General features: G+C 43.9%; 2 protein-coding genes across 3 annotated transcripts in view; one reads left to right on the plus strand and one right to left on the minus strand.

The window, feature by feature from the left end:
- Nucleotides 1-17,297, minus strand: part of NDUFAF1 (NADH:ubiquinone oxidoreductase complex assembly factor 1) — a 40,192-nt gene extending 22,895 nt beyond the window's left edge. For both annotated transcript variants that reach the window (XM_082647557.1, XM_082647556.1), the window contains exon 1: nt 16,561-17,297. In XM_082647557.1, coding sequence (XP_082503683.1) covers nt 16,561-16,633 — 73 coding nt within the window. In that variant the 5' untranslated portion in view covers nt 16,634-17,297. The remainder of the gene's footprint in view (nt 1-16,560) is intronic.
- Nucleotides 17,298-17,428: 131 nt separating this feature from the next.
- Nucleotides 17,429-26,462, plus strand: part of RTF1 (RTF1 homolog, Paf1/RNA polymerase II complex component) — a gene marked incomplete at its 5' end in the record, with an annotated part of 48,985 nt that continues 39,951 nt past the window's right edge. Inside the window, one exon of the mRNA XM_082649023.1 lies at nt 17,429-17,626. Within this exon, the coding sequence (XP_082505149.1) occupies nt 17,429-17,626 (198 nt within the window). The remainder of the gene's footprint in view (nt 17,627-26,462) is intronic.

A 26,462-nucleotide genomic window follows, 5' to 3' on the forward strand; every position in this document is an offset into this window, starting at 1 on the left:
ACTTCACTAGACTCTATACTTGCCTGGTTCTCCTACCTCCTTGAACCTTTTCTAGCTGCCTACTTTACTGACTCTTCTTTCTCCTCCCACAACCTTAAATGCGGGTTCTCTCCAAAGCCCAGCAGACTATGGCCTTCCTCTTTTCTAGTTTCAGATATGAGTTATCTGCAGACAATCAGATAATCTCTTCCCCTAAACACCAGTATATATTTCCAATTTCTTGATAGCAGTTTCAGTTGTGGGATATACCACTAGCATCTCAAATGTGATTTGTTTAAAACAGAACGTATCACATTTACCCATATTAACTCCTCTTCTCATCCTCCCTGTTTCTGTAAATGCCTACGTCCTTCTAAGCTGAAGATTCTTGGCTATCCTTGGCTTCTCTCCTTGAAACCTCCTCTCACTGACCTTAAATCCTGTTTGTTTGTTCTGTTTTGTTTTGTTGCCGTCTTTGATATTTCACTCCTTCTTTCCAAATCAAGTGAAACCCCAATAGTTATTGACCTATGCAATTTACATTCAATCTGCTTCTGGACACAACAGTTTGTCTATTTTCATTTAAAAATCACCCAGAGATAAACATAAAATTCCTTTGGCCTCCAGATGTGCCACTGCATCAATTCTAAACCCTCCATAATCTCCTAATCCATCTATACTACTCATACTTATCCTCAATTTCTCATCTGTATGGCCAGGACACTCAAGCTCTCTGCACAGACCCTACCACAAGTCCCTGCTTCACTCACATGACTATCCAATCCTCTTAAGTATAGGGTTAATTAGCCCCTGGTAACTGATGAGCCCCACCTGACGTCAACCCCACCCACCCACCCACCCCCACCCCACCCCAGTCAATGGTAGCCTCCTTCTCCCCCCAACTATCAAAGATTGTTGCTATGTTCTGTCTGCTGCCCTTGGTGGGGTGTCACTCCAGGACCTTTTGCTTCAGACCTCCTATCCAATAATCCCTTGATGTCTCTGTCACTGTTTCCAGGCTCTTTCTTCTCTTTGGAGCTGGGCCTGTGGGGTGCAGCCCAACATCATCCCAGGTATTACCTGCCTAAACCACACTCATTCCTCCTCATAATGGAGTTAATGTTTTCTCTGCTCAGTATTCCTCTTTTCCGCATCCCACACGTTTGATCTCAAGTGTCTACATGACTTCCCCATCCCCATGCCCTGACTTCAGCTGACTGTTCCAGTGGTAGAAACCTGGTCAGTGCTGGGCCAATCGGTTATTACCAGGGACTTTCTGAACTAAAACTGGAAAAAAGAGCTTTTAACCCCTGGTGGTTCTGGTGGAGCTCCTGAGCAGCTTGGGGATATTGTGAAGAAAATTGGTTTATGGAAAGAGAAATAAAATCAAGGTGCTAAGAGAGACAGAAATGGAAGGATAAAAGAAGATCCAGTCAGCATGTATATTGCTAGTTCTAGAGGCCCAGCTGCATGGTTGTTTAGTCTTTTCCTTGACTTCTAAGCACCAATACATTTTTTTACCTAAATTTATCTGAGTTGGGTTTCTATCACTTGCAACCAATAGGTCTTAATTGATACATAGAATCCACCTTTTAAGAACACACCTTAAATTCCATGTTCTCCTTAAAAACTTGCCCTAATGCCTCCATCTCAAAATGATTGCTCTCCTTCTGACATCCTATAATATTTATTCTTTATGCTGTAACACTGGCAATTACTTGTGTTCAAGTGAAAACTAGATTACAAACATGACTAAACTGCTTTTTCATTGTTTTACGTATACAAGACTTTTCAACAGAGAGTGAGACCCTTGAAGGTAGTGATTTTTGTCATATACGTTAAAATATATATGACAGTAACCTGCACAAATTTAGACAGAATGGGCACTGCCTCAAGAGGCCAAACAGAAGACAAATTTCATGAAAACATTTTAGAAGGGCTGTAGTGACACAGTCAAGCAAAGAATATTGTAATAGGGCAAGAGGCAAATATGATTCAGCAATTTCACCTCTTGATGGAGTCCTTTCAGAGTTTGAGGCAAAGGAAATAAATGATTTCAGAAAAAGAGATTACCTGGTGGGAGTTTGAGGTCATCTGTAACCCTACAGATCCAGGGTTAGTTCCCTGCTTTGCTAATCCAGGAACTCGATTTTATCTGTTTACTCAGAGGATTACTTTATGACAAGCAACTTCATAGGAGGAGAAATGACAAACCAGAATGTCCATTTATTAACTGACAACAGAAAATGGGTCTGATTTGAGACCCAAGACCACCTACCCAGGACAGTCCCTCCTGGTGGGGAAACCCACCCTCCAGGCCAGACACAGACCAGTGGGTGAGGAGGGTCACATAATTAGAAACAGCTGGCAGTGCTCAAGCAAACTGTCCTTTAAACAACAGGTATTGTCTATTCTTCCTTTGGGGATATTTCTATCTGCTGTTCTGAGACCAGACATTTTATGACGCCACTTTAATCAGTATATAAACACAGACATGTTCTTTTTCCGTGGCTCTTGTCTTAGTTGACTCCAGGTAGGTAAACCCCAATCCATCCCCCACCAGTATATGAGCAGCGACAATCCCTTCAGACTGAGGTGATTTTATCCTCCTTTACAATTACAATCACAATCCAGGTGGCTCTATCACTGTCCCTTCCTGACTTAGATTTGGGAAAGATCCGCTGTGTCTGCCACAGCATTACATATCTCCTCAACCTGAATTGCTTTTGCTTAAACCTAGGAGAAAATTTATTTTTCACTTGCCAGGGTGCAAGATTTGGACAGACTTAATAGCTTCAGTTTCTGATTGACATTTCCTAACTGGTAGTTGTTTTCTGGAGTTGAGCCCTAAGAGGGAAACTACTCATTGCTTCCTGATATTTGTTCTTCCTTTGTTTCATTGTAATAGAATATTTAGCTGGGCCCATAAATAAAGTTTACATTTCCCATTTGCAGCTACCAATGGAAGTGGGAATGTTATGTGATAGTGGCTAAGAGCTTTCCTTAAAAAATTTGACAGGTGGGTGCTTCCCTGGTGACGCAGTGGTTGAGAGTCCTCCTGCTGATACAGGGGATGCGGGTTCGTGGCCCGGTCTGGGAAGATCCCACATGCCACAGAGCGGCTAGGCCCGTGAGCCATGGCCGCTGGGCCTGCGCGTCCAGAGCCTGTGCTCCGCTATGGGAGAGGCCACAACAGTGAGAGGCCCGCGTACTGCAAAAAAAAAAAAAAAAAAAAAGTTGACAGGTGTCCTCTCCATCCTTCCTCTTTGTTTTCATATTACTGCTTAGAACCTGTCATGACAGAACCCCATCCTGGACCAGAAGGATGAGGGCAAGCTCCTGCAGAAGTAGTAGAAAGCTAGAAGGAGCCTGGGACCTTGAGGACTTTGTGAATCAGAGCAGCCAAAGCAGCCCTGGATCGCCTATATCTGGACTCTAACATGAAAAGTAAGCTTTTTTTTTTTTCCTATTAACACTGCTAATTAGAGTTTATCATCCACAGGTGACTCTAATCCTAAATAATGTATCCCACTTTGTACCACTATCTGTAAGTGTACAGCTTGACCAATTTGGGGTCATGTTTCTTTTTTAGTAAAAGTAACACATCCAGATAACTAATAAGGACCTACTGTGTAGCACAGGGAACTCTACTCATTACTCTGGAATGGCCTATATAGGAAAAGAATCTTAAAAAGAGTGGATATATGTATCTGTATAACAGATTCACTTTGCTGTACACCTGAAAGTAACACAACATTGTAAATCAGTTATACCCCAATAAAGATTTTAAAAAACCCAACACACACACATACCCCCAGGGACTTCCCTGGCCATCCAGTGGTTAGGACTCCACGCTTCTATTGCAGAGGGCACGGGTTCCATCCTTTGTCAGGAAACTAAGATCTCGCACAAGAGTGTGGCCAACAACAAACAACGATGACAACACATCCAGGTAGACCCACCAGGAAAGACAGACAAATAGGCAGGGACTTCCTAAACTCACTGAACTTTCTGTGATGATGGAAATGTCCCCTATCAACGCTGTCCAATATGGTAGACCTCAACCACATGTGGCTGTTAAACACTTGAAATGAGGAATTGAATTTTTAGTTTTATTTATTTTAATTACGTTTAAATAGCCGCATGTGGCTAGTGGCTGCGATATGGGACAGTGTGGTCCTAGATAATGGTGCAAGAACCCTGAATTACTCCTGAATGGGTCAGCACGTGAAAGCCAGAGATTACTAAACGTCATATGGGAAATATATAACTCAAGTATAAATTTTGTCACAGATTAAACCATCAGAAGAGTCAGGTAATACTGGCTTGGGTGGTTTCAACCAGTAGGGCATTATTCTGCATTTTCTCTCCCCCATCCCCTAAATGTGGGCTTCCTCAAGATTTAGTACTTAAGCTTTTCTTTTTTAAATAAATTTATTTATTTTTGGCTGTGTTGGGTCCTCATTGCTGCGCGCGGGCTTTCTCTAGTTGCGGCGACCGGGGGCTACTCTTCGTTGAGGTGCGCAGGCTTCTCATTGTGGTGGCTTCTCTTGTTGCAGAGCACGGGCTCTATGCGCACGGGTTTCAGTAGTTGTGGCACGTGGGCTTCAGTAATTGTGGCACACGGGCTCTAGAGCGCAGGCTCAGTAGTTGTGGCGCACGGGCTTAGTTGCTCCGTGGCATGTGGGATCCTCCCGGACCAGGGCTCAAAACCATGTTCCCTGCATTGGCAGGCGAGTTCTCAACCACTGTGCCACCAGGGAAGCCAAAAAAGCTAGCTATTATTGTTGAACTCTGGGACAGTGCTCAACAAGTCCACAGTCTAGTGCATGTCATGGTGTCAAATAAAAAATGGCAGCACAGAGTGAGAGGAATTATAGCAGAGGGAGTTACTAGGTACAGGGTGGCCCAAAGAAGGGTGTGATGGGCCAGGCACCAAACCTAACACTTTTGAGGCAATTTCTCTTTTAATTCTCACAACATCCTATGAAGTAGGTACTAATATTATGCCTATTTCACAGGCGAGAAAACTGAATCTAACAGATGTTAAATAACTTGCTAGTCACAGGCTTGTCATAGCTGGTGAAGTGGTGGAACTGGGATTCAAACTATGTTTGTTGGTTCTCTCCAGGGTACATGCCCATTATCCACTACTCTGTATCATATCTGCTCATCTGAGTCATGGAGTAGTTCCTAGAGGAAACTGAGCTGAGTACTAAAGGATAAAGCATTTAACAGACAGATGAGAAGGGAAAAGGCAATCCAGGTGAGGCAGCATGCATGTCCAAATGCACGGGGTTATGAAAGAGATCCTGTATCTGAAAAAAGGAGTTCTGCTTGGCAGAATGCTGACAATTTCCAGGGACTAAATTCACACACAGAGTCAAGCCTAGGGCCAGACATTTACCATATCATGTCTCTTACATCTTACCACAATCTTACAAGACAAATGTTATTTCCCTCTGATATCTCTTAAGAGAATGAAGCTCAGAGAGGTTAGGTGACTTGAACAAGTTCACAGAAGCAGGGAAGTGGTAGAACTGGCCTCTGAATGTAGGTCCTATATCTCTATGCACTCCTTTGGATCATAGGGTATAGTGAGGGCAGAGGGAAAAGGAAGCAATAGAGCAGTTTCTCAATTATTTTTTTTACTGTGACCCACAGTAAGAAATGTAATTTATTATGACCCAATACATACATACATATTAATATGGTGGAATTTTCCAGGGCCCACAAACATCCAGTTCTTCTATCCCTCTGGGCATATTGGAGGATTATATTTCTCTGCCTCCTGGCAATTAGGCAGTCATATGACTACTTCTGGCTAGTGAATTATGAGCAGAAGTGACACTTACCAATTTCTGGCCAAAACATTTCATTTCAGGTTCAAGACCATCCAATGTTCTCTTCCCCACCACAGTGATTGTGAAAGCATGTACTGAGCTGGATGTACCACAGAATTGAAACACCCTGCATTGCTCTTTTTTTGTTTTGTTTTTTTGACTGCACCGCGCAGCATGTGGGATCTTAGTTCCCCAACCAGGGATCGAACCTGTGACCCCTGCAGTGCAAGCACGGAGTCCTAACCACTGGACCACCAGGGAATTCCCCACCCTTAATTGTTAATCCAACAAGAAGAGGACAGCTGCCCTAGAGCATTTCTGAGATTCACAGTAGACTTTGCATGAGCGAAAAATAAGCTTTGCTGTGTTAAGCCACAGAGATTTGGGTGTTATTTGTTACTGCAGCAAAAGCTATCCTAGCCTCACTTATGTAATATATAAACAAAACATAATACTTGAATAATCTAAGTAATACACTCTCATAGTTTCAATTCTATATATTACATTTTTAAATGTTACATGTGACCCACTAAATTGATTTCATGACTTGCAAACAGGTCACCACTCATAGTATGAAAAACATTTTTGAAGAGTGGTCTGGGCCAGACAGCATCACAAATCATATTTCACACCAAGCCCAAGAGTTTGAACTCTATCCTGTAGACAAAGGGGTGCTCATTGAAAGGAGAAATACAAATAAGATATGACTTTTAAAAATGTTCTCTAAGAACAAGTCATAATGGCTTTAAGAGATGGATGATGGTGTAGAGGCTGAGGAAAAAGGTAAGGAGACTAACATAACGTAAGTCAGGGCGGTAGCAGTGGGCATGGATGAAGAAGATAGTGAGATGTACTAAGGAGGTAGAGTCAGAAGGCTTAGGAAGTGTTTGAGGGAGGTATTAGGAAAGATACCAGGAAGCAGTTTTGGATAACTGGGTGGACAGTGACCCAATCAATTAGTAGAGTGAGTAAAAGGGGAGGAACAGGTTTAAAGATAAGGATAAGGAGGGTAGTTTACACACGTTAATCCGAGGCACTTGTGGGTTACCTGGTAGGGGGTGTGCAGTAAGCCTGTTGACATATATGGAGACCTGGAGAGCAGAATCAGCTGATTATACAGTGTTGGGAATTATATTAGCAGAGTGGAGTTCAAGCCTAAGTGAATACCCATTCATTCATTGGTTCATTTGTTTAGTATATTGTTTGAGCGCTAATATGTGCCAGACATCATGCTGGGCAATGGGCCAGATACAACAGAGTTTGCAGATCGACAAGAGAAAAGGGCCTAACATGGAAAACCAACACTTAAGGGGCGAAGCCTGAGAAAGAGTGGTCAGAGAAGCAAGAGTAGAACCTAGACAAAGAGGCATCACATAAGCCAAGGGAGTCAAGAGAGGAGTCATCAATAGTGTCAAATGATACAGAGAAGTCAAACAAGGTAAGAACCTAGAAGGAACAATGGATTTGGTAGTATTTAATGATGTGGGCATGAGGGGCAATTTTTTTCCCAGGATCAGGGGTAAAGAATAGACAGAGGGGACTTCCCTGGTGGTCCAGTGGTTAAGACTCTGAGCTTCCAACAAAGGGGGCAGGGGTTTGATCCCTGGTCGGGGAACTAAGATCCTGCATGCCACATGGTGCAGGCTATATAAATAAATAAATAAATAGTCATCCCTGTAAATTTGTTTTTTAAAAAAAGAATAGATGGAAGATGAGAGCATTCGACTATGACCATGGCCTATATTTTCAGAAGCATGGCTCTTATAGCGAGTCTCTGTTATTGATCGATAAGCAGCATTTCCTCTCCTTCCAGTACAGTGTCCCCAAATATTGTTTGGAAAACCACTCCTCCTCCATTCTCAGCCACAAGATTTGGGTGGGATTAACTCCAAATCCAGCTCCAAGGGTTGCCCTAACTGGCTCAATCCAATCAGCACAGCCCAACCCTTGGTCCCAGGGATTGGTTCAGAAATTGACAACTAATTCAGTCAGTGCCAAGGAGTACTGTGGCCTTCTAGGAAGAAACAGCTTCCTCTCTCTTCCCTGGAGGTTCCTCAGTGAGATCCTCTATCTTTCCCTGGGTAAGGTGGTGGGAGGATTTGAGCTATTTTGCAACCATGAAGAGAGAACTTAAAACTGCCAGGGGTGAATGGGATGGGACACCAAGGATTAAAGTAGAGCGAAGAACACAAAGGGACTAGGCTCCTTCAGACATCATTTGAGCTACTGCATCAAGTGTTGCTTAAAGCCAGACATGCTTCTGGACTTTTCAGTCACATGAGCCAATAGATGCTTTGGTTTAAGCCAATGTGTATTGAGTTTTCTGTCACTTGCAGCCAAAAGCATCCTAAGTGATGGGGTTGTGAGGAAGAAAATAGAACATAATTATAACCAGAGGAGACATAAGGTCAAAGAATTTTTACTTTTCAGACAAAAGAGATGTGTTAAAAGGAAGGATCCAGCAGAAAAAGAGAGCTTGAAGACACAGGAAAGGGCAATAATAAATAGAATAATGGTTCAGAAAAATAGAAGTAGCAGAATATAAGGCATAGGAGGAGATTTAGACAGAAGGGAATGCCCACCAGTACCCGGGACAAACTAGGCACTCAATATTTGTCAAGTGAGGATGTTAATTATTTGGAATCTTCCGAAAACTCCTACATATTGACAGACAATTTGTTTATATAAGTCTGCATTCTTCTGCATTTAAATCTTCCTGAGTCATTGTCAGAGGGTCACTCTAATTTCAGCACATGATAATACACATGTGCTGCTTATTTCAGGAAATATCAGGGATAAAAATAGTCCCTGATCTTGAACCCCTAATGTAATTTTTGGGCTTCTCTGTGTCGAGACCAGTGTTTTTCAAGATGAGACCATCCCCGGACTTTCCTGGTGGTCCAGTGACTAAGACTCCATGCTCCCAATGCAGGGGGCCCAGGTTCGATCCCTGGTCAGGGAACTAGCTCGCACATTCTGCAACTAAAGATCCCGTGTGCCTCAACGAAGGTCCCGCATGCGGCAACTAAGACCCGGTGCAGCCAAATAAATAAATAAACAAATAAATAAATAAAATGAGACCATCCCATACTCTTGAGGAAATCACCATGGGTATCTGTTAAAAATGCAAATTCCTTGGTCTCACCTACTGAAACAGACTGTGCATTTTAATAAGCTCCCAGCTGCTTCTCAGTAAAGTTCAAGAATGCTGTACTAGATTGTCTTGTTCACCTTTGTTTCCTCAGCACCTGGTTCAGTGCCTGGCACAGAGCAGGTGCTCAATTGAATGCTTTTTGTTGTTGTTTTTGTTTCTGTTTCTGTTTTTAACTGAGCAGCTTCGGGATCTTAGTTCCCTGACCAGAAATTTAACCCACACCCCCTGCCGTGGAAGTGCAGAGTCCCGAACACTGGACTGCCAGCGAAGCCCCTTATAAAAGTAATTTTAAAGATATAAGGTTATCCCTGTGGCAGCATCCCTTTCACTTCCTGGCACTCTGACATGCTTTTCCTGAGTGCTTTTTTGAGTACAGAGGACACTTCAGGTTATGTGTGTATCAAGTGCACACAGCATCTGTTATGTGTGCTGAGGTAGGAAAAGGTTATGAACCATGGAGCTATACTGAGAGAGTCCAGAGAGAGAGCTGACTTTCAACATCTTAAAATCAATTCTCAGTCACCAGGAGGGAACAATTAAATACAAAAAAACCCACAGGTTTCCCATTTAATAAGTGTTCAACATGTACAGCATATACAACTTAGTCATGGAGCTCAGGCCTATGGGGATAGACATTACCTTGTAGTTACACGCAGCATTTTCTCAGACTCCTTTGTGCCACCTTGGCCTGGCAATCAAGCCAGTCTAACACTACTGGGAGAGGTCACATTACAAGATAATACATGTTGCCCAATCCTGTTTTTGGGGTGTGTTTACATGTGCTCCCCCAAAGGTCTGGAACAATACACACCAAACTGGTCTTAAGAGTTAAGGAGAGGGGGCTTCCCTGGTGGCACAGTGGTTAAGCATCCACCTGCTAATGCAGGGGACAGGGGTTCGAGCCCTGGTCCGGGAAGACCCCACATACCGCCGTGAAACTAAGCCTGTGCGCCACAACTACTGAGCTTGTGCTCTAGCGCCCGCGAGCCACAACTACTGGAGCCCGTGCTCTGCAATAGGAGAAGCCACCGCAGTGAGAAGCCTGCGCACTGCAATGAAGAGTGGCCCCCGCTCACTGCAACTAGAGTAAAGCCTGTGAGCAGCAACAAAGACCCAACACAGCCATAAATAAATAAATAAATAATTTTTTTGAAAAAAAGAGTTAAGGAGAGGGACTTCCCTGGTGGTCCAGTGGTTAAGAATCTGCCTTCCAATGCAGGGGATGCAGGTTCGATCCCCGGTCAGGGAACTAAGATCCCACGTGCCGTGGGGCAACTAAGCCTCACATCACAACTACTGAGCCCATATGCTCTGGAGCCCATTCACCACAACTAGAGAGAAGCCCACGCACCACAACTAAGACAGAACACAGGCAAATCAATCAATCAATATTTAAAAAAAAAAGAGTTAAGGAGAGAAGGAGAATGAGGATGAGGGCTACCTTTTTACTTTATACACTTCGGTATTTGGATTTCTTATTCACAACGGGCATATATTAATTTTTCACTTGAAAAATAAATTCAAAATATCTGAGAGTGACTGAAACACACCCCACATTCCCCCCAACTAATTAAATTACACTTTACTCAAAGGATTAACTTAGAAATGTGTGTCACTCGGTGTTGCAAAAATATTTTTTGAATGAATAAAGAGCCTTGAGGAGACACTGAAAGAAACCGTGGCTTTAAGCTCTGTCCTCAACACACCAGGGGTTTGCCTTCTTCCTTTCCTTTTGATTTCATCTGTTCCTCTTTATTTCCCCTTCTCCCTTTCTCCCTTCTTCTCCTTCTTCTTCCTCTTCCAAAAAAAAAATAGCACCTGCATGAGAGCAGTCAGTAGGAAAATATGATTCTATTCACACACTGGGGCATTAGGGCATGATTTGGGGCTGAAAGAGAAAGTCATCCAGTCTAAGGCAAAGTAAGAAAAACAGGGAGAAAGAGGAAGGGCCATGCATGAAAAGCATGGTGTTATGCTGAGGGAACACAGAGCTCACAGTCCCCAGGCTGTCATCTCTTCTCTCCCCTTGAAGTCTGGCTGCTCAGTTCATCACTGAAAAGTGCTCAGGCTCTGGTGAACCAGTCCCTGCTAACCAAAGACAGAGAGAATGATTTATAAGATTGATCAACAGTTTATTATGAAAAGTATATTTGTCAAGAATATTTGTTTCAGCCAAATATACTTGAAAAGTATATTTGTCAAGAATATTTGTGTCTAAAAAGGAAAAGCCTTTTTAGATTAGGGGGCTGCTTGGAGTTCAGGGCCTTCAGAGCAGATGGATATGGAGGGTGTTAAGTGATATTTTCTCCAAACTGGGGAAATCTGGAATGTCACCCACTCTTGGACTCCCAGGAGAGTATGACCAGGCTGATGGACAGGGCATGCTAGCTGCTCAAGGCCCCTCCAGCCTACAGCACTGGAGACGTATTAGAAGACTCTCCCTTCCCTATCCCGCCTCTGGCTACTGTGTTTCTCCTTTCTTGCCCCGTCTTGACCACCTTTACTATCTTGCCCCTCCATATGTTTTACACTAAAATTATTTCCACTGTGCTGGTCCCTTACTGCTTTGAGTAAACAAGCTGAAGGTGCTTGTCTACCAGACCAGGGAGAGGCACCAAATTGCTGACGATGGTTAAGAGTGCTACTCTGGGGCTTCCCCGGTGGCACAGTGGTTAAGAATCCGCCTGCCAATGCAGGAGACATGGGTTCGAGTCCTGATCCGGGAAGATCCCACATGCCGCGGAGCAACTAAGCCCATGCACCACAACTACTGAGCTGGCGCTCTAGAGCCCGTGAGCCACAACTACTGAGCCCGTGTGCCACAACTACTGAAGCCCGCGCGCCTTGAGCCCGTAGCTCAATGAAGACTAGCCCCCACTCGCTGCAACTAGAGAAAGCCTGCACACAGTAACAAAGACCCAACGCAGCCAAAAATAAATATATATTTTAAAAAATAACAAATGCTGGAGAGGGGCAGAGAAAAGGGAACCCTCCTACACTGTTGGTGAGAATGTAACTCGGTGCAACCACTATGAAGAACAGTCTGGAGGTTCCTCAACAAACTAAAAATATTGCCATATGATCCAGCAATCCCAATCCTGGGCATATGTCTGGACAAAACTCTAATTTGAAAAGATACATGCACCCCTATGTTCACAGCAGCACTATTCACAATAGCCAAGACATGGAAACAACCTAAATGTCCATCGAAAGACGTAGGGATAAAGAAGATGTGGTATATGAATATGATGGAATATTACTCAGCCATAAAAAAGAATGAAATAATGCCATTTGCAGCAACATGGACCTAGAGATTATCATACTAAGTGAAGTAAGTCTGAAAGAGAAAGACAAATACCACAGGATATCACTTATATGTGGAATCTAAAATATGATACAATTGAACTTATTTACGAAACAGAGATAGACTCACAGACATAGAAAACAAACTTATGGTTACCAAAGAGGAAAGGGGGTGGGGGAGGGTTAAATTAGGAGTTTGGGAGTAGCAGACACAAACTACTATATATCAAATAGATAAACAAGGTCCTACTGTATAGCACAGGGAACTATATTCAATATCCTTAATAAACTATAATGGAAAAGAATATGAAAAAATATATATATTTAAAACTCAATTTGCTATATACCAGAAACTAACACAACATTATAAATCAACTATATTTCAAAAAATATATATGGGAGGCATAATAATTATAAGGATAGTGAAATTGGGTTCTGTTACTGAAAGCCAAGTGTGAAAGCCAGAGGGCCTCCTTAACAGCATATGAAGAGGTCTTCAACACCTGCAGTGGGACGGCAGGGAAAGCTGAGGTCCCAGATAATCATCAGAATAGTTTAAGCTCCAATAAGGTTAAACTCCCAAGCAATGCAGGTCAGCTAAGGGCCCTAGTTAGGAAATAATGAGATCATGACACATGGAATGGGGATATCTGATTGATGTTCCTGAAGATCTTGAATTTCCAGATTCTCCTGAACCCTCTGAACCTAAAGAAATGACCCACCATTTCACACTTCCCTCTTTCTTGTAGACAGTACAGAAGCCTGTACCCTGTAAGACTGCATGTACCCTCCTCGAAATCTGCTTGTGTCTCCCTCCTGGATACTCGGCCGATAACCGGGTTAAAGCACCATATAACCTAGCAAAGGACATATTGGGACTGATAAAGGAGGAAAGGGACTACCCAAAGGAGCTGCAAGAACTAGCCAAGCATGTAAGGGCAGGAACTGGGAGAGAGGCAAGGGACTGGATTCTGAGGGTGCTTGATCAGGGGACCAGGTTGTAAAATTGGGTTAGGGAGAGTTTATTGATTTGGGAGCACTCTCCTAAGATACAGAATTTATCATTCTGCCAAGGACCCCAGGAAATGGTACAAATTTGTTACTAGAATGGCTCTCAGAAGCACAGAAAACTTTACAGCCCACATGAGGTAAAAAATGCCAGAGTTGCTAAGACAGATGGTGTAGGAGGAGATTTTAAAAACTCAGAGAAGTCAGCATGAGGTGGATGTACTATACAAGGTCAGAAATCCCACAGACTGATTATTTTCTGTGGGAAGGCCAAAGAGGATACTGCATTCACCAAGGCCATAAGGAATATGACAGTAAGAGGTGCACCAGCATCACTAAAAGTTCAGTGGTGGTTTTCCTATTTGGGCCAGGACTGACAGTGTGAGAGGCTGTTAGAAAACTGGGCTAACTAACAGCAAGGGGGCAATAGGGTCTTGAAACAAGAGGCCAGGTGGCAACACTTAACTGCCAGAAGCCAGGTAGATGCAATTATTATAATGAGTGGAAAGGTCAGAATGACAGCCACAGAAGTCTGAGCCTCAGAGAATTATGGAGATGTTTAACAGAATATAACATCCCCAAGGGCAAAACAGATAGGCAGACAACGAGGGTACTCCTCAATTTTCAATCAGAAGAAATTAAGGTTGTGTGATCAGGGGGCTGAGGGCAGTTGCCCCAATGGAAAGTGATCATCCTTTGCCCACTTTCAGATCTGGGTCAATTTTCAGACCCTGAATTCATTAAGAGATGGTCTGGTCACCAAAAGGAGGACCCTGCAACACCATGGCAAATACACACAGTAATGATTTCTGTGTCCTTCTCTCAAAGTTCACATACATACATGTATTACTATTTTCAAATATATTTTTAGATATAGTTGTAAGGAACAGAATACAAGTTCATTTAAAATGGTTAATGAATACATAGTAATTTTTTGGCATATAAACAACAGAAATTTATTTTTCACAGTTTTGGAAGCTGGAAGTCTAAGATCAGGTTGCCAGCATGTTTGGGTTCTGGTGAAGACCCTCTTTGGGTGCAGACTGCTATCTTTTTGCAGTGTCCTCACATGGCATAAGTGGTGGGAAAGCTCTCTGGGGTCTCTTTGATAGGGCACTAATCTCATTAATGAGGATTCCACCCTTATAACCTAATCACTTCCCAAAGGCCCCACCTCTTAACACCATCACATTGGGGATTAAGAATGCATAGTAATTTTTGTCATATTGCATTTTCTCAGAAACAACAGATGTTAAAAATATCTCTTTCGGGCTTCCCTGGTGGCGCAGTGGTTCAGAATCTGCCTGCCAATGCAGGGGACACGGGTTCGAGCCCTGGTCTGGGAAGATCCCACATGCCGCGGAGCAACTGGGCCCGTGAGCCACAATTACTGAGCCTGCGCGTCTGAAGCCTGTGCTCTGCAACAACAGAGGCCGCGATAGTGAGAGGCCTGCGCACCGCGATGAAGAGTGGCCCCCGCTTGCCACAACTAGAGAAAGCCCATGCACAGAAACGAAGACCCAACACAGCCATAAATAAATAAATAAATACATTAAAAAAAACGAAAATAAAACAAGGTTTTTTTAAAAAAAATCTCTTTTGTCCTTTGGGGTGGTCTGCATGAAAAGGGATCCTCACAGCACTTTGAATGTGCATGACTTTTGCAATGTGTATGTGTGAATAAATGTAGTCTCTTGAGAGCAGAGATCTTGTCTTGGTGACTTTTTCATCTTATTCAGCATCTAGCACAGTGCCTGAGCTCAGGCATATAGTAGGTGCTTGATAAATACATGTTGAACAAATATATACACATGCAAACAATTTTGTTTGTTTTGATAAAGAGTGGATGGATATCTTGGGATGGGAGAATTTTACATAGTTTTTTTAATTCCTTTATGTTCTGCCCTTAAATTTATTTACAATAAGTAGGAATCGTTTTTATAATTTAAAAATTACTCTATTTCCCCAGAAAACATTTTAAAATTATGAAAAATTCATACTCAGTGTAATAAGTTCACAGAACACCGTGTACAAATTAAAAAATAAAAATCTCCCATCTCCAACACTCTTCCTCCAGCCCCTTCCCACTCTACTGTACTCTGCCTCTCCAATTATAACAATGATACCTGACATTTACTGAGTGCTTACTCTTTACCAGGAAGTATTCTAAGCACTTTTTTTTTTACCTGTGTTAACTAATTTATACCTTATTATAACCCAAAGAGGCAGATATTATCATTATCCTCATTTTACAAGGGGAAACTTTCACAGGTTGGGTTCCTTGGGAAGCCAACTCAAGAGGAAATTTAGAGTACAGTGTTAATTCATTCATATCAGTTTAGTCTCAGTATGGACTAACTCCAGTCCATGATGCATTAGAAGACCCCTTGCAGAAAGATCAATATCAATAGATTTCACTCAAATAAAGAACCTATCTTTCTTCATTGCAGTCAGGGGTCACTGACTATATTATGACTTTCTTTTATTCACACATTTAGAGAGGGTCCTCAGAGAAGGGCACCAGCCTTTGGGGTAGCCAGAAGCAACGGAGATGACCTGGTCATTTTGGGTCATCTTGCCCATGGGCTCAGTTCCAAGGGTATGCTGGGGGAGAGAAGTCTAGGGGACTTCTCTTAGGAAAAAATCTTTTGGAGTAAAGAGATAGTTGAGCCTTATTTGGGTTGTCTTCTCTACCTTAATCCTGAACCCTTTTCAAGCTAACTGGCAGCAAACTTGACATGTATGTATGTGTTTAGTTCCAGGGATTTCTCTGTGTATGTTATATCTTCTTTTATTATTATTTTAAAGCATGCACATTTGTGATACAAACTTGCTGGAGAAAATAAAATATAGACAGTAAAGGGGAAAGGAAAAGGGAAACCAGACAGCAAGAACTCATCAGCCTGCCTCTGCCCAATAACAGCTCAGGGAAGACTGAAGTCTAGCTCTCAAGTTCACTACCAGAAGAAAGAATTAAGGGACTCCAAAAACTTTTGAGAACAGTTTCAAATTATTATTGCTGACACTCCCTACCTTATATTCCAAATCCCACAAAGAAATCACTTCTGAATTTGTTTTTATCAGCTGACCTCAACAGGCATAAAACTGAACTGATTTCCTGCACCCTCCAGTCTCCCCAACCTCCTCTCCACTTGTGTTCCTTATCTCCACGAAGGACCCACCAGCTTCCTAAGCCAGAACCTGAGCACCATTTGTATTTGGAACGTCACATTTTCCCTCTCCCAACTAATCTTCAAGTCCTGGTAATGCTACCTTCCAAATTATCCAGAATCCATCCACTTCTCTCCAATTCCACTGCTTCTTCCTTACTTGAGGGCATCATCATCTTTTGCCAAAATGCAATCAATAGCCTCTGTGGTTTCCCTGCCTTAGTCTCCCTTCTTTGTAATCCATTCGCCACACTGCAGCCAGAGTAATTTTTTAAAAACACGAATCTGATAATGCTGTTCTTCAGTTTAGAATCTTTCAATACCAAAGTTCAAACTTCCGAAGTTCAAATTTCCTAAGAGTTTATTAGGTCTGAATGATTCAGCTGCTGGGTCCCTCCGCAGCCTCATCCCCACACACCGTACCCTCTGTTCGGCCATAATGAACTTTCAGTTCCCTGAGCCCAACTTTTTCTATTATCGCTAGGTCTCTGACCAAGAGGTTCTTTGCTTGGAACACCCTTCCCGCTACTCTTTTTTTGGGTAAATCAGATGCATCCTCCACGTCCCAGCTCAGTTGTCACTCGCACAGCCCAGGTAGGAAGGCTTCATCCCACGACAGGTGCCCTCAGCGTGGTCCAGTCGATTTGTGTCTCCCAGGCGGACGGCCCTGACGGTGCCCTCGACACTCCATCAGTGTCGGACAGTTGAAAGGCTCCTTAGAGCGGACCCAGATGCTTGCCGCTGCAGTCCACGACAGGTAGGCAGCACGTGAAGCTTCAGCCCCGCAGCAGAGACACACCCAAGCCTTCCAACGGGCAGCGCTGGTTACGGAACGGCGGTTCAGAGCCCGGAACCCAACCCGATGCCCCCGCCTCCCACGCTGCGTCGGGGGCGGGGTGGGCGGGGCTCTGGGCGCCGGCGAACGGCGTGCGACGAGCAAGGGGCGGGGCCAGGGGCGGAGCGGAGCGCGCATGCGCGGTCGCCTTTGTGTGGGTCGAGCGGCGGCGGCGGCGGCGGCAGTGGCGGTCCCACTGGCAGGCGGGCAAGAGGGGAGTCCGGGCGGCGTCCGGCGTGGGAGCCGGGGGACCACGATGGTAAAGAAGCGGAAAGGCCGCGTTGTGATCGACTCAGACACGGAAGACAGCGGCAGCGACGAGAACCTGGATCAGGTGAGGGCAGGCCGCGGAGGCGCGGGCCAGCGGAGCGGGAGAGCTGAGTCCTGGCCACGGTAGTCGGGAGCCGGTCGGGCCCCGGGCCTCCTGGCCGGAGCGCCCGGCCTGCCTCGTGTCCTGAACGCCCGCTGCCGCCCCTTTCTGCTCTCCCCACAGTGCCCGCGGCTCTTGGAGTCTGGCCGGGGCCTGGAGACAGAGCCCCGAGGACTTGGCGCCTTGGGCGGGGAGGCGGGGCAGGGGCCAGGCTAGTGGGCCTCGGGCTCGGGGGACTCGAGGGGTCCTTGGTCTGCCAGGGTCAGATCGGGGCGGCAGGCTGCAGGCCAGGCGATCCGGGCACGGAGAGATAGGAAGTATCGCCCGCCAACCCGGGAGACTGGGAGGTTTTGGAGGAGGTGCAAGGGTGATCGTGGGGCGGTGTGGGGGAGGGAGGCCGAGAAGGTGCAAGCTCTGGAAGATGAAGTTTTTCAGACAAGGGTGTGAACAGAGAGGAGGGGAACCTCTGTCGTGCTTGGCGAGGAATACGTAGCTGTGGGCACGAATCTGTTTGGCAGCTAGGGTCGTTTGTCTTTGAGAAGGGTCTCCGTTGAGATGTCAGACCGAAGACGGCTCATGGGAGGAGGAAAGAGGGCATAAGTGGAGAAATATCTAGGGCGTCATGGAGAGAGTGTGGCGGGGCCTCTTGGCCCTTTTCATGCAGCATCCCAGAAATTCTTTCTACTTGAAAGATGTACAGGAGACATTGAAACTAACTTTTGGTCTCACTGTCTTGGGGTTGCTTGAACTGTTATATACTCTAGAAAATACTGTGAGGAGGAAGCTGTCCTTTGTAGCAGTGCTCCAGTGATACCAGAAGATACAAAGAGGGTTTTCCCCCACATTTTGTGAACAAATGATATAAAGAAAGGATATGCAAGAGATAATAGTTCTATAAGTTGAGTAGAGAGAGTACTGAACTTAGAATCTGAAATTTTTGAGTTCTAGGCTGGGCTATGTTGTTTTCTAGCTATGTATCTTGGGCCAGAACAGTAAAGTCTAGATAAAACATCAGCCTTGGGCTTCCCTGGTGGCGCAGTGGTTGAAAGTCCACCTGCCGATGCAGGGGACACGGGTTCGTGCCCCAGTCCAGGAAGATCCCACATGCCGCGGAGCGGCTGCGCCCTTGAGCCATGGTCGCTGAGCCTGCGCGTCCGGAGCCTGTTGCTCGGCAACGGGAGAGGCCATAACAGTAAGAGGCCCGCGTACCGCAAAAAAACCCCAAAACATCAGCCTTGTGTATCTGATTGAGTTATTATAAAGGATTAAGTATTTGTAAGAATTAATGTTGGGGGCTTCCCTGATGGCACAGTGGTTAAGAATCCGCCTGCCAATGCAGGGGACAGGGGTTCGATCCCTGGTCCGGGAAGATCCCACATGCCACCGAGAAACTAAGCCCGTGAGCCACAACTACTGAGCCTGCGCTCTAGAGCCCGCGAACCACAACTACTGAAGCCCGCGCGCCTAGAGCCCGTGCTCCTCAACAAGAGATGCCACCACAATGAGAAGCCCGTGCACCATAACGGCAGAGTAGCCGCCGTTCGCCGCAACTAGAGAAAGCCCGCGCACAGCAATGAAGACCCAACGCAGCCAAAAATCAATAGCTAAAATAAATTTATTTTTTAAAAAGAGAATTAGGGCTTCCCTGGTGGCGCAGTGGTTGAGAGTCCGTCTGCCGATGGAGGGGACGCGGGTTCGTGCCCCGGTCCGGGAGGATCCCACATGCCGCGGAGCGGGTGGGCCTGTGGGCCGTGGCCGCTGGGTCTTGCGCGTCCGGAGCCTGTGCTCCACAACGGGAGAGGCCTCAACAGTGAGAGGCCCGCATACTGCAAAAAAAAAAAAAAAAGAATTAATGTTGGTACAAGCACTTAGAAACTAAAGCATTTCTATAAAGGACTTCTTGGGAGTCCTTTGTAGTAAGTCAGAGGTCTCAGAAATTAAATATTAGGGCATGAAAGAGGAGGACTTTAAGAAAGAGGGACTGAAGATGTGTTGAAGAAAAGAGGGCTGTTTTGAAAATGGTGGTATGGAGGTGGGAGGTGGGGAGTAGTGGGGCCTGTGGAGAAGTATAAAAGGGATAGACACCTGGTTATGGGATAGGAAGTAAAAGGTAAATTGAAAATGTTACCCGGAAGACTCCTGAAATTTATAAAAATATTTTTAAAAATTGTTTTTTAAATTAATTTATTATTTATTTTTGCCTGCATTGGGTCTTCGTTGCTGTGCGCGGGCTTTTCTCTAGTTGAGGTGAGCGGGAGCTACTCTTTGTTGTGGTGCGTGGGTTTCTCATCACGGTGGCTTCTCTTTGTTGGGGAGCCCGGGCTCTAGGCACGCGGGCTTCAGTAGTTGTGGCACGTGGGCTCAGTAGTTGTGGCTTGCGGGCTCTAGAGCGCAGGCTCAGTAGTTGTGGCACATGGGCTTAGTTGCTCCGCAGCATGTGGGATCTTCCCGGGCCAGGGATCGAACCCATGTCCCCTGCATCCGCAGGTGGATTCTTAACCACTGCGCCACCAGGGAAGCCCCTTCCCCATTTTAGATATGAGGAAAATGGAGGTTGAAGATGTAACTTATCTAAATTCACACAACTTGTTAGTGGCATTTCAACCCAAATCTGTACAACTACAAGGCCTATACTCTTTCCACTATACTAACTTAATCTGTTTTTAATATTGCAAAATGAAAATGATGTTGCACAGCCATTTTCTGTGTTGCTAGAATTCATGTTTGTAAAGTATATTGAATAGTTTAGAGAAAATTGATACATCAGTTTAAAAAATTATTTGGGGGACTTCCTTGGTGAAGCACTCTTAAGTCACCTGTTCTGATGATGCATGAACTAAGCTGTAAATTATTCTGTCTTTGGTGATTTTCCACAGAAGTCTGACATATGAAATGAGTTGAGAGCTTCCTTTTGTAGTAGAGAGATTTTTCTGATCCACAGAAAGCTTTTCCAAAGTGGGAACTGGAGGGATTGCAACTTTAAACCCAACTTTATCTATTTGTAAAAAGAAATTAGCATAAAATTTGTAAGTAATACGTAATGCATTTTAACAGCAATTTCAACTTCCTCCTTTTCAAACTACTCATTGGCGTTCTTTTATCAGATGGGAGCCAGATCAGAATTCCCTTTTCCTGCGCATCCTAACAGGCACTAGTGCCTTCTCTATATGTTCAGCACTGTGCGAGGCTCTCAGAGGAATCAAAAAGATCTATGCTCTCTAGAAGATCTCCCAGAGATCTTTAGCAGAAGTTCAAAGTCAGCCTAGTTTTGGGGACTTTAGGACTCCTCTGAGCAAAATTAATGCATTCTGGACCTTTCTTTACCAAGATGCCTTGGACTGCTCCATCTAGTTCTGGGTCTTCGTTGGGGGGTATAACATTGTATTTGCTGTCTAGTGGGAAAGAACAAACCATGACAAATCTCTGAGTGTCAAGTGTGAGAGTGGAGCACAGTTAATAAGGAGATCCTTTGTCTCTGAGTTTTCCAGGTGGGAATCTAAGCCATTATGTCAGAAATATTACCTCCAAGTTAGTCCTTAGCCTTCTACATTGGCTTTTCCTGGTGGTGAGAGGAGGAACATGTGTGTCAGAAACTGCTTGGGTTGCTTGTTTAAGATGTACTTTGCAGGGGCTCCCATCCCAGACCTACTGAATCAGACTCTGTGGGGACTCTCTCCTCTGCATTTTTACCAGGTACAGCCCAGGTACTTATTTGTGTTAAACACTGAGACCACTGTATGCAAGTTAATCTTTTAGTAAGACACTGTAAGTAGTTTGGGAGAGAAATAGCTTCCTGTCTCAGCCATAGCGTGTGCACATATAAGCAAAAGAACTTAACAGAGATGTTCAAAGTGGCAAAGCTGCCGGTTTTTCTAAATCCCTGAAGCTGTTTGAATTGTTGGGATGATTTTTTTTTTTGAGGCCTGTTTCTTTTTTCCCTTCCTTCTTCTTGGTGGGAAGAGGTATGTAGTAACTGAATTGGAGTCCTTTAAAATTTGTTTTAACTTTCAAAGGTTTTAAAAACTCAGACCTTTGAGAATTTGAAGGATTTATTTTAACATATGACCTGATAGTGACCTTATTTTTTTATGTTGGCCACACCCTTTCTTCAACATTTCAGAATTGCAAATCATGGAGATACTTGCTTTTGGTGCTTCTTGGAAAAAAATAACAGAATTTGAGCCAAACCTAGGCTTTTTTACCCCACCACGTACCTCCACGGAGATAACATGTGCACTCTTTATGGAATAATATCTATGCAGTGGGTGCTATAACATGAAAAGCATCCAAGATAATAAAGGAATCAGAGTTGTCTATTCAGATAAATACAACTCAGTATTTATAAAAACTTTACTCTGCCGTTTTCAAGGGAAAAAAAGCTACATGCATACTGGGATGCTTTATTTCATAATTTCCATCCTTATTTAAAATGGGGATTGTGTTGTCCTGTCCTCTTTTTCTATGCTCATTCTATTGAAGTAACCATAAATTAAAAATTTTTTTGAAACAATAGGCCCCTAAGTATTTTCTAGGAGTTATTTTTAGACATTATGTGTTAAAATAGCATTGTTATAAAGTATCCTTCCATAAACCTTCCCCATAAAAGGTGGGAAATTAAAAAGTTGTGCTTCTCACCTAAGTGTCCATCGACAGATGAATGGATAAAGAAGATGTGGCACATATATACAATGGAATATTACTCGGCCATAAAAAGAAATGAAATTGAGTTATTTGTAGTGAGATGGATGGACCTAGAGACTGACATACAGAGTGAAGTAAGTTAGAAAGAGAAAAACAAATACCGTATGCTAACACATATATATGGAATCTAAAGAAAAAAAGGTTCTGAAGAACCTAGGGGCAGGACAGGAATAAAGACGCAGACATAGAGAATGGACTTGAGGACACGGAGAGGGGGAAGGGTAAGTTGGGACGAAGTGAGAGAGTGGCATGAACATACATACACTACCAAATGTAAAATAGATAGCTAGTGGGAAGCAGCCGCATAGCACAGGGAGATCAGCTCTGTGTTTTGTGACCACCTAGAGGGGTGGGATACGGAGGGTGGGAGGGAGACACAAGAGGGAGGAGATATGGAGATACATGTATATGTATAGCTGATTCACTTTGTTATAAAGCAGAAACTAACACCATTATAAAGCAATTATACTTAAATAAAGATGTTAAAAAAATAAAAAATAAAAGTTGTGCTTCTCATTGATAAAGTCTTTTTACATTAGAGCAGAGTTTGAAGTCTAGGATGAACTTGTGAGAAGTGTTGGGTTAACTTGTGAAGTTTTAAATTTGTGTCATAATGTTGCATCTAGCCTGATGTAACTCATCTGCCAATTTCACTTGATTTTCTTTTAGAAGTAGTGCAGGGAAAATTGAGTCCCATGGGACCTTTAACAGAGAGGCTTTCAGGAAAAATTCAAAACCTATCTTTCAACACTGGTTCTCTTGGTGTACTTATTTGCTCCCTAGACTGTAAGTTGCCCAAGGGCAAAGATTGTTTTTTTGTTGTTTTTACTCTTTCAACAAATGTGTTAGACAGAGCGAGGCAATAGGGCTATTGGGTGAACAAAATCGAAGCAGTTTCTACCTTCAAGGAGCTTAGGGGATGGGGGCAAAGGGAGGGACAGGGGCAGGCATTGCTCAGAGAGTCATTTCCTTACACTTGCGTTACAGGCTATGAAGGAAGAGCAAGGATGCTGTGAGAGTTTGACCAGGGACTCTATGTTCACCTGATGGGAGTGACATTTAAACTGAGATCTGGAATATGGGTTAGGGATAAGGAGATAGGAGACTGAAGAGTACAGGACATGTGAATGTTCATGGTTGAGGGACCAAAATGTACAAAAGCATTGAGGCAGGAAGGACCTAGCACCCTCATGAAACTGAAAGAAGCAGAGTGACTGGGACATCACTAGTTGGAGGGAGAGTGGTACAAATGAAGCTGCAGAAGTAGTCTGTTTGGACCATTTGAGGATGGAAAAGCCAGTTTAGTGAATCACAACCAGTGTTAAAAATAAAAACGAAATTGAATCAAATAGAAAAAAAAATCATATGTCAGACCTAGTAAAGATAAGTGTTGTTTCATAAAACTTGTGTTTCACATATATGTATGTATGTATATACAGGGTCATAAAGTATAATTTATCTTTCTGTGGGCTGGGGTTAAAAAGACGTTTTAAGCCACTGGCAGGTCCAGGTTGGCAATAGTAAGGACTGTGGACGTTATTCTGAGGGTAATGAGAAACCACTGAAGGATTTTAAGCTGAAAGAGGTGTTCCAACTTGTCTTTTGAAAAGTTTTCCCGGGCTGCTATGTGGAGAGTAATCTGGAGAAGGGACACTGGTTAGATGGCAGATAGAGGAGTCCAGGTGGGAGATGGTGGAGAGCATAAGTTCCATTAGAATGGAAGCTCCAAGAGGGCAAGACTGTTTGTTCAACGTAGTATCCCTGCACCTAGAACAGTGCCTGGCCTGCAGCATATACCTTGTCAGTATTTGTTGAATGAATGCCTGACTTGGACTGGTGTAGTTATAGAGACGACAGAAGGTGGATTAATTGGACATAATATTCATGCTGTAAAACTGAGAGGATTTGATGACTGGTTGGATGTTGAGGGTGAGGAAGAGGAGATTCTGGCATGAGATGGGGAACCCTGGAGGAAGATCAGGTTTAAAGGTGAAGAGCATGTGTTCAGTCTTGTATGTGTAGAGATTAAAGTTGTCTATGAAATACTCAAGTGGAGACATTTAAGTACGTAGTTGAAAATAATGCCTGCCTGACACAGAGTAGACAATAAATCTTTGTTGAATAAGCAAGTGCTGCTTGGCATATCCACAGTAGAAAGTTAGATTCTAACTTTTCTGATTATAGTAGTATTACTTAGAGGTAAAGGGACACTGTCAGATTGGGAGTTCTTGCTTTAGCCCCTCTGCTGTAATACTGAAACCTCTTCTGTAAACCATGGAAATGTGCATTAGTTAGAAAGTGTATTAGAAGAGGGAACCAAGTAGAAACAAGTAACAGTAGTAGAAATTTAAAAAAATTTTTAATGTACCTTTTATTTTGAATGTGTTGAAAACTGGTTTTATTTTATCAATTCTATGACATTGTGGGCATTTATATAACTCAGTATTTTATCTATAATTATAATCACTTTGCTAGAAATTGGAAAGGGAAGTTGCCACATTTCATGCCAGTCATGTGAAATGTAAAGGAATGTTACACTGTCACTTTGGAATTACTACTTCAGAAGGGTTTTCGTGTGTATGTTCATTGTTTTGGTTTGTTTTCTTTTGTTTTTTTTTAATGATAAAAATAGTACATGCTTGTTGAAACAGTTCCAGTGAAACAAAAATACCTCCCTGTTCCACAAACGTATATGCGCGCAATGGCTCTGTTCCTTATCCTGAAAAATAACCAGTGTCCACTGTTGGAATGATGTTCTTCAATCAAAAATTTTGATATGAAAGAAATAATAGAAAATAATGTCTCAGATTTAAACCTCTATGAATTACTACTCTTTTCTTAGCTTCTCTCAAGTCCTCCCACTTCTCTGTGTCCCTTTGGCTTCTTACCTTGTCCAGGTCACCATCCACTCTGATGACCCTGCTGTGGACTCCTCTCTGCACTTCCTCCCTGGCCCTGTAATCTGTTCCTCTGTCAGTCAGAGTGCTATTTTAAAAACCCTCAGGGGATGGTTACTTCCCTGCTTAAAACCATTTGATGGCTCCCCACTGCCTTCAAATAAAATTCATTTTCCTGATCCTGGTGTATAAACCTGTGAATGATGTGGTTTCTTCTTACCTTTAACCTGCCTCATTCCATCACCCCCACCCCCACCCCCCACCCCCTGTCCCCTTGCCTATGAAGCTCTAGTCACCCTGGTTCCCTTTTAGTTCTTTGGTTAAGCCAAGCTATTGCCAATTTCAGGGCCTTATCCTTTTTTTAATATATAAATTTATTTATTTATGTATTTATTTTTGACTGTGTTGGGTCTTCGTTGCTGCATGAGGGCTTTCTCTAGTTGCGGCAAGTGAGGGCTACTCTTCCTTGCGGTGCGTGGGCTTCTGATTGTGGTGGCTTCTTTTGTGGAGCATGGGCTCTAGGCGCGCGGGCTTCAGTAGCGGCATGCGGGATCAGTAGTTGTGGCTCACGGGCTCTAGAGCGCAGGCTCAGTAGTTGTGGCTCCCGGGCTTAGTTGCTCCGCGGCATGTGGGATCTTCCCGGACCAGGGATCAAACCCGTGTCTCCTGCATTGGCAGGCGGACTCTTTTTTTTTTTTTTCAGTACACGGGCCTCTCACTGTTGTGGCCTCTCCGGCTGCAGAGCACAGGCTCCGGACGCGCAGGCCCAGCGGCCATGGCTCACGGGCCCAGCCGCCCTGCGGCATGCGGGTTCCTCCCAGACCGGGGCACGAACCCGCGCCCCCTGCATCGGCAGGCGGACCCCCAACCACTGCGCCACCAGGGAAGCCGCGGCAGGCGGACTCTTAACCACTAGAGAAGTCCAGTGCCTTATCTGTTCTATCTGAAGACTTCTATCCAGAAGACTGCACCCTGTGTCTTCCCCCCGTTTCTAGTCTCAGCCTAAATACCATTGCCTCAGAGAAGCCTTCCCACAATCACCCTATTGCAGATAGGTTTCCCACTCACTTTGATTCACTTCCTTCTTAGCACTTATCACTAGATATACTTGTTTACCTGTTTATTGTCTGTCTCCCTCTCTTGATTTTATTTATTTATTTTAAAATTTTTATTGGAGTATAATTGATTTACAATGTGTTAGT

The sequence above is a fragment of the Grampus griseus genome (assembly GCF_964374135.1).
Source record: "Grampus griseus genome assembly, chromosome: 2".
NCBI lineage: Eukaryota > Metazoa > Chordata > Mammalia > Artiodactyla > Delphinidae > Grampus > Grampus griseus.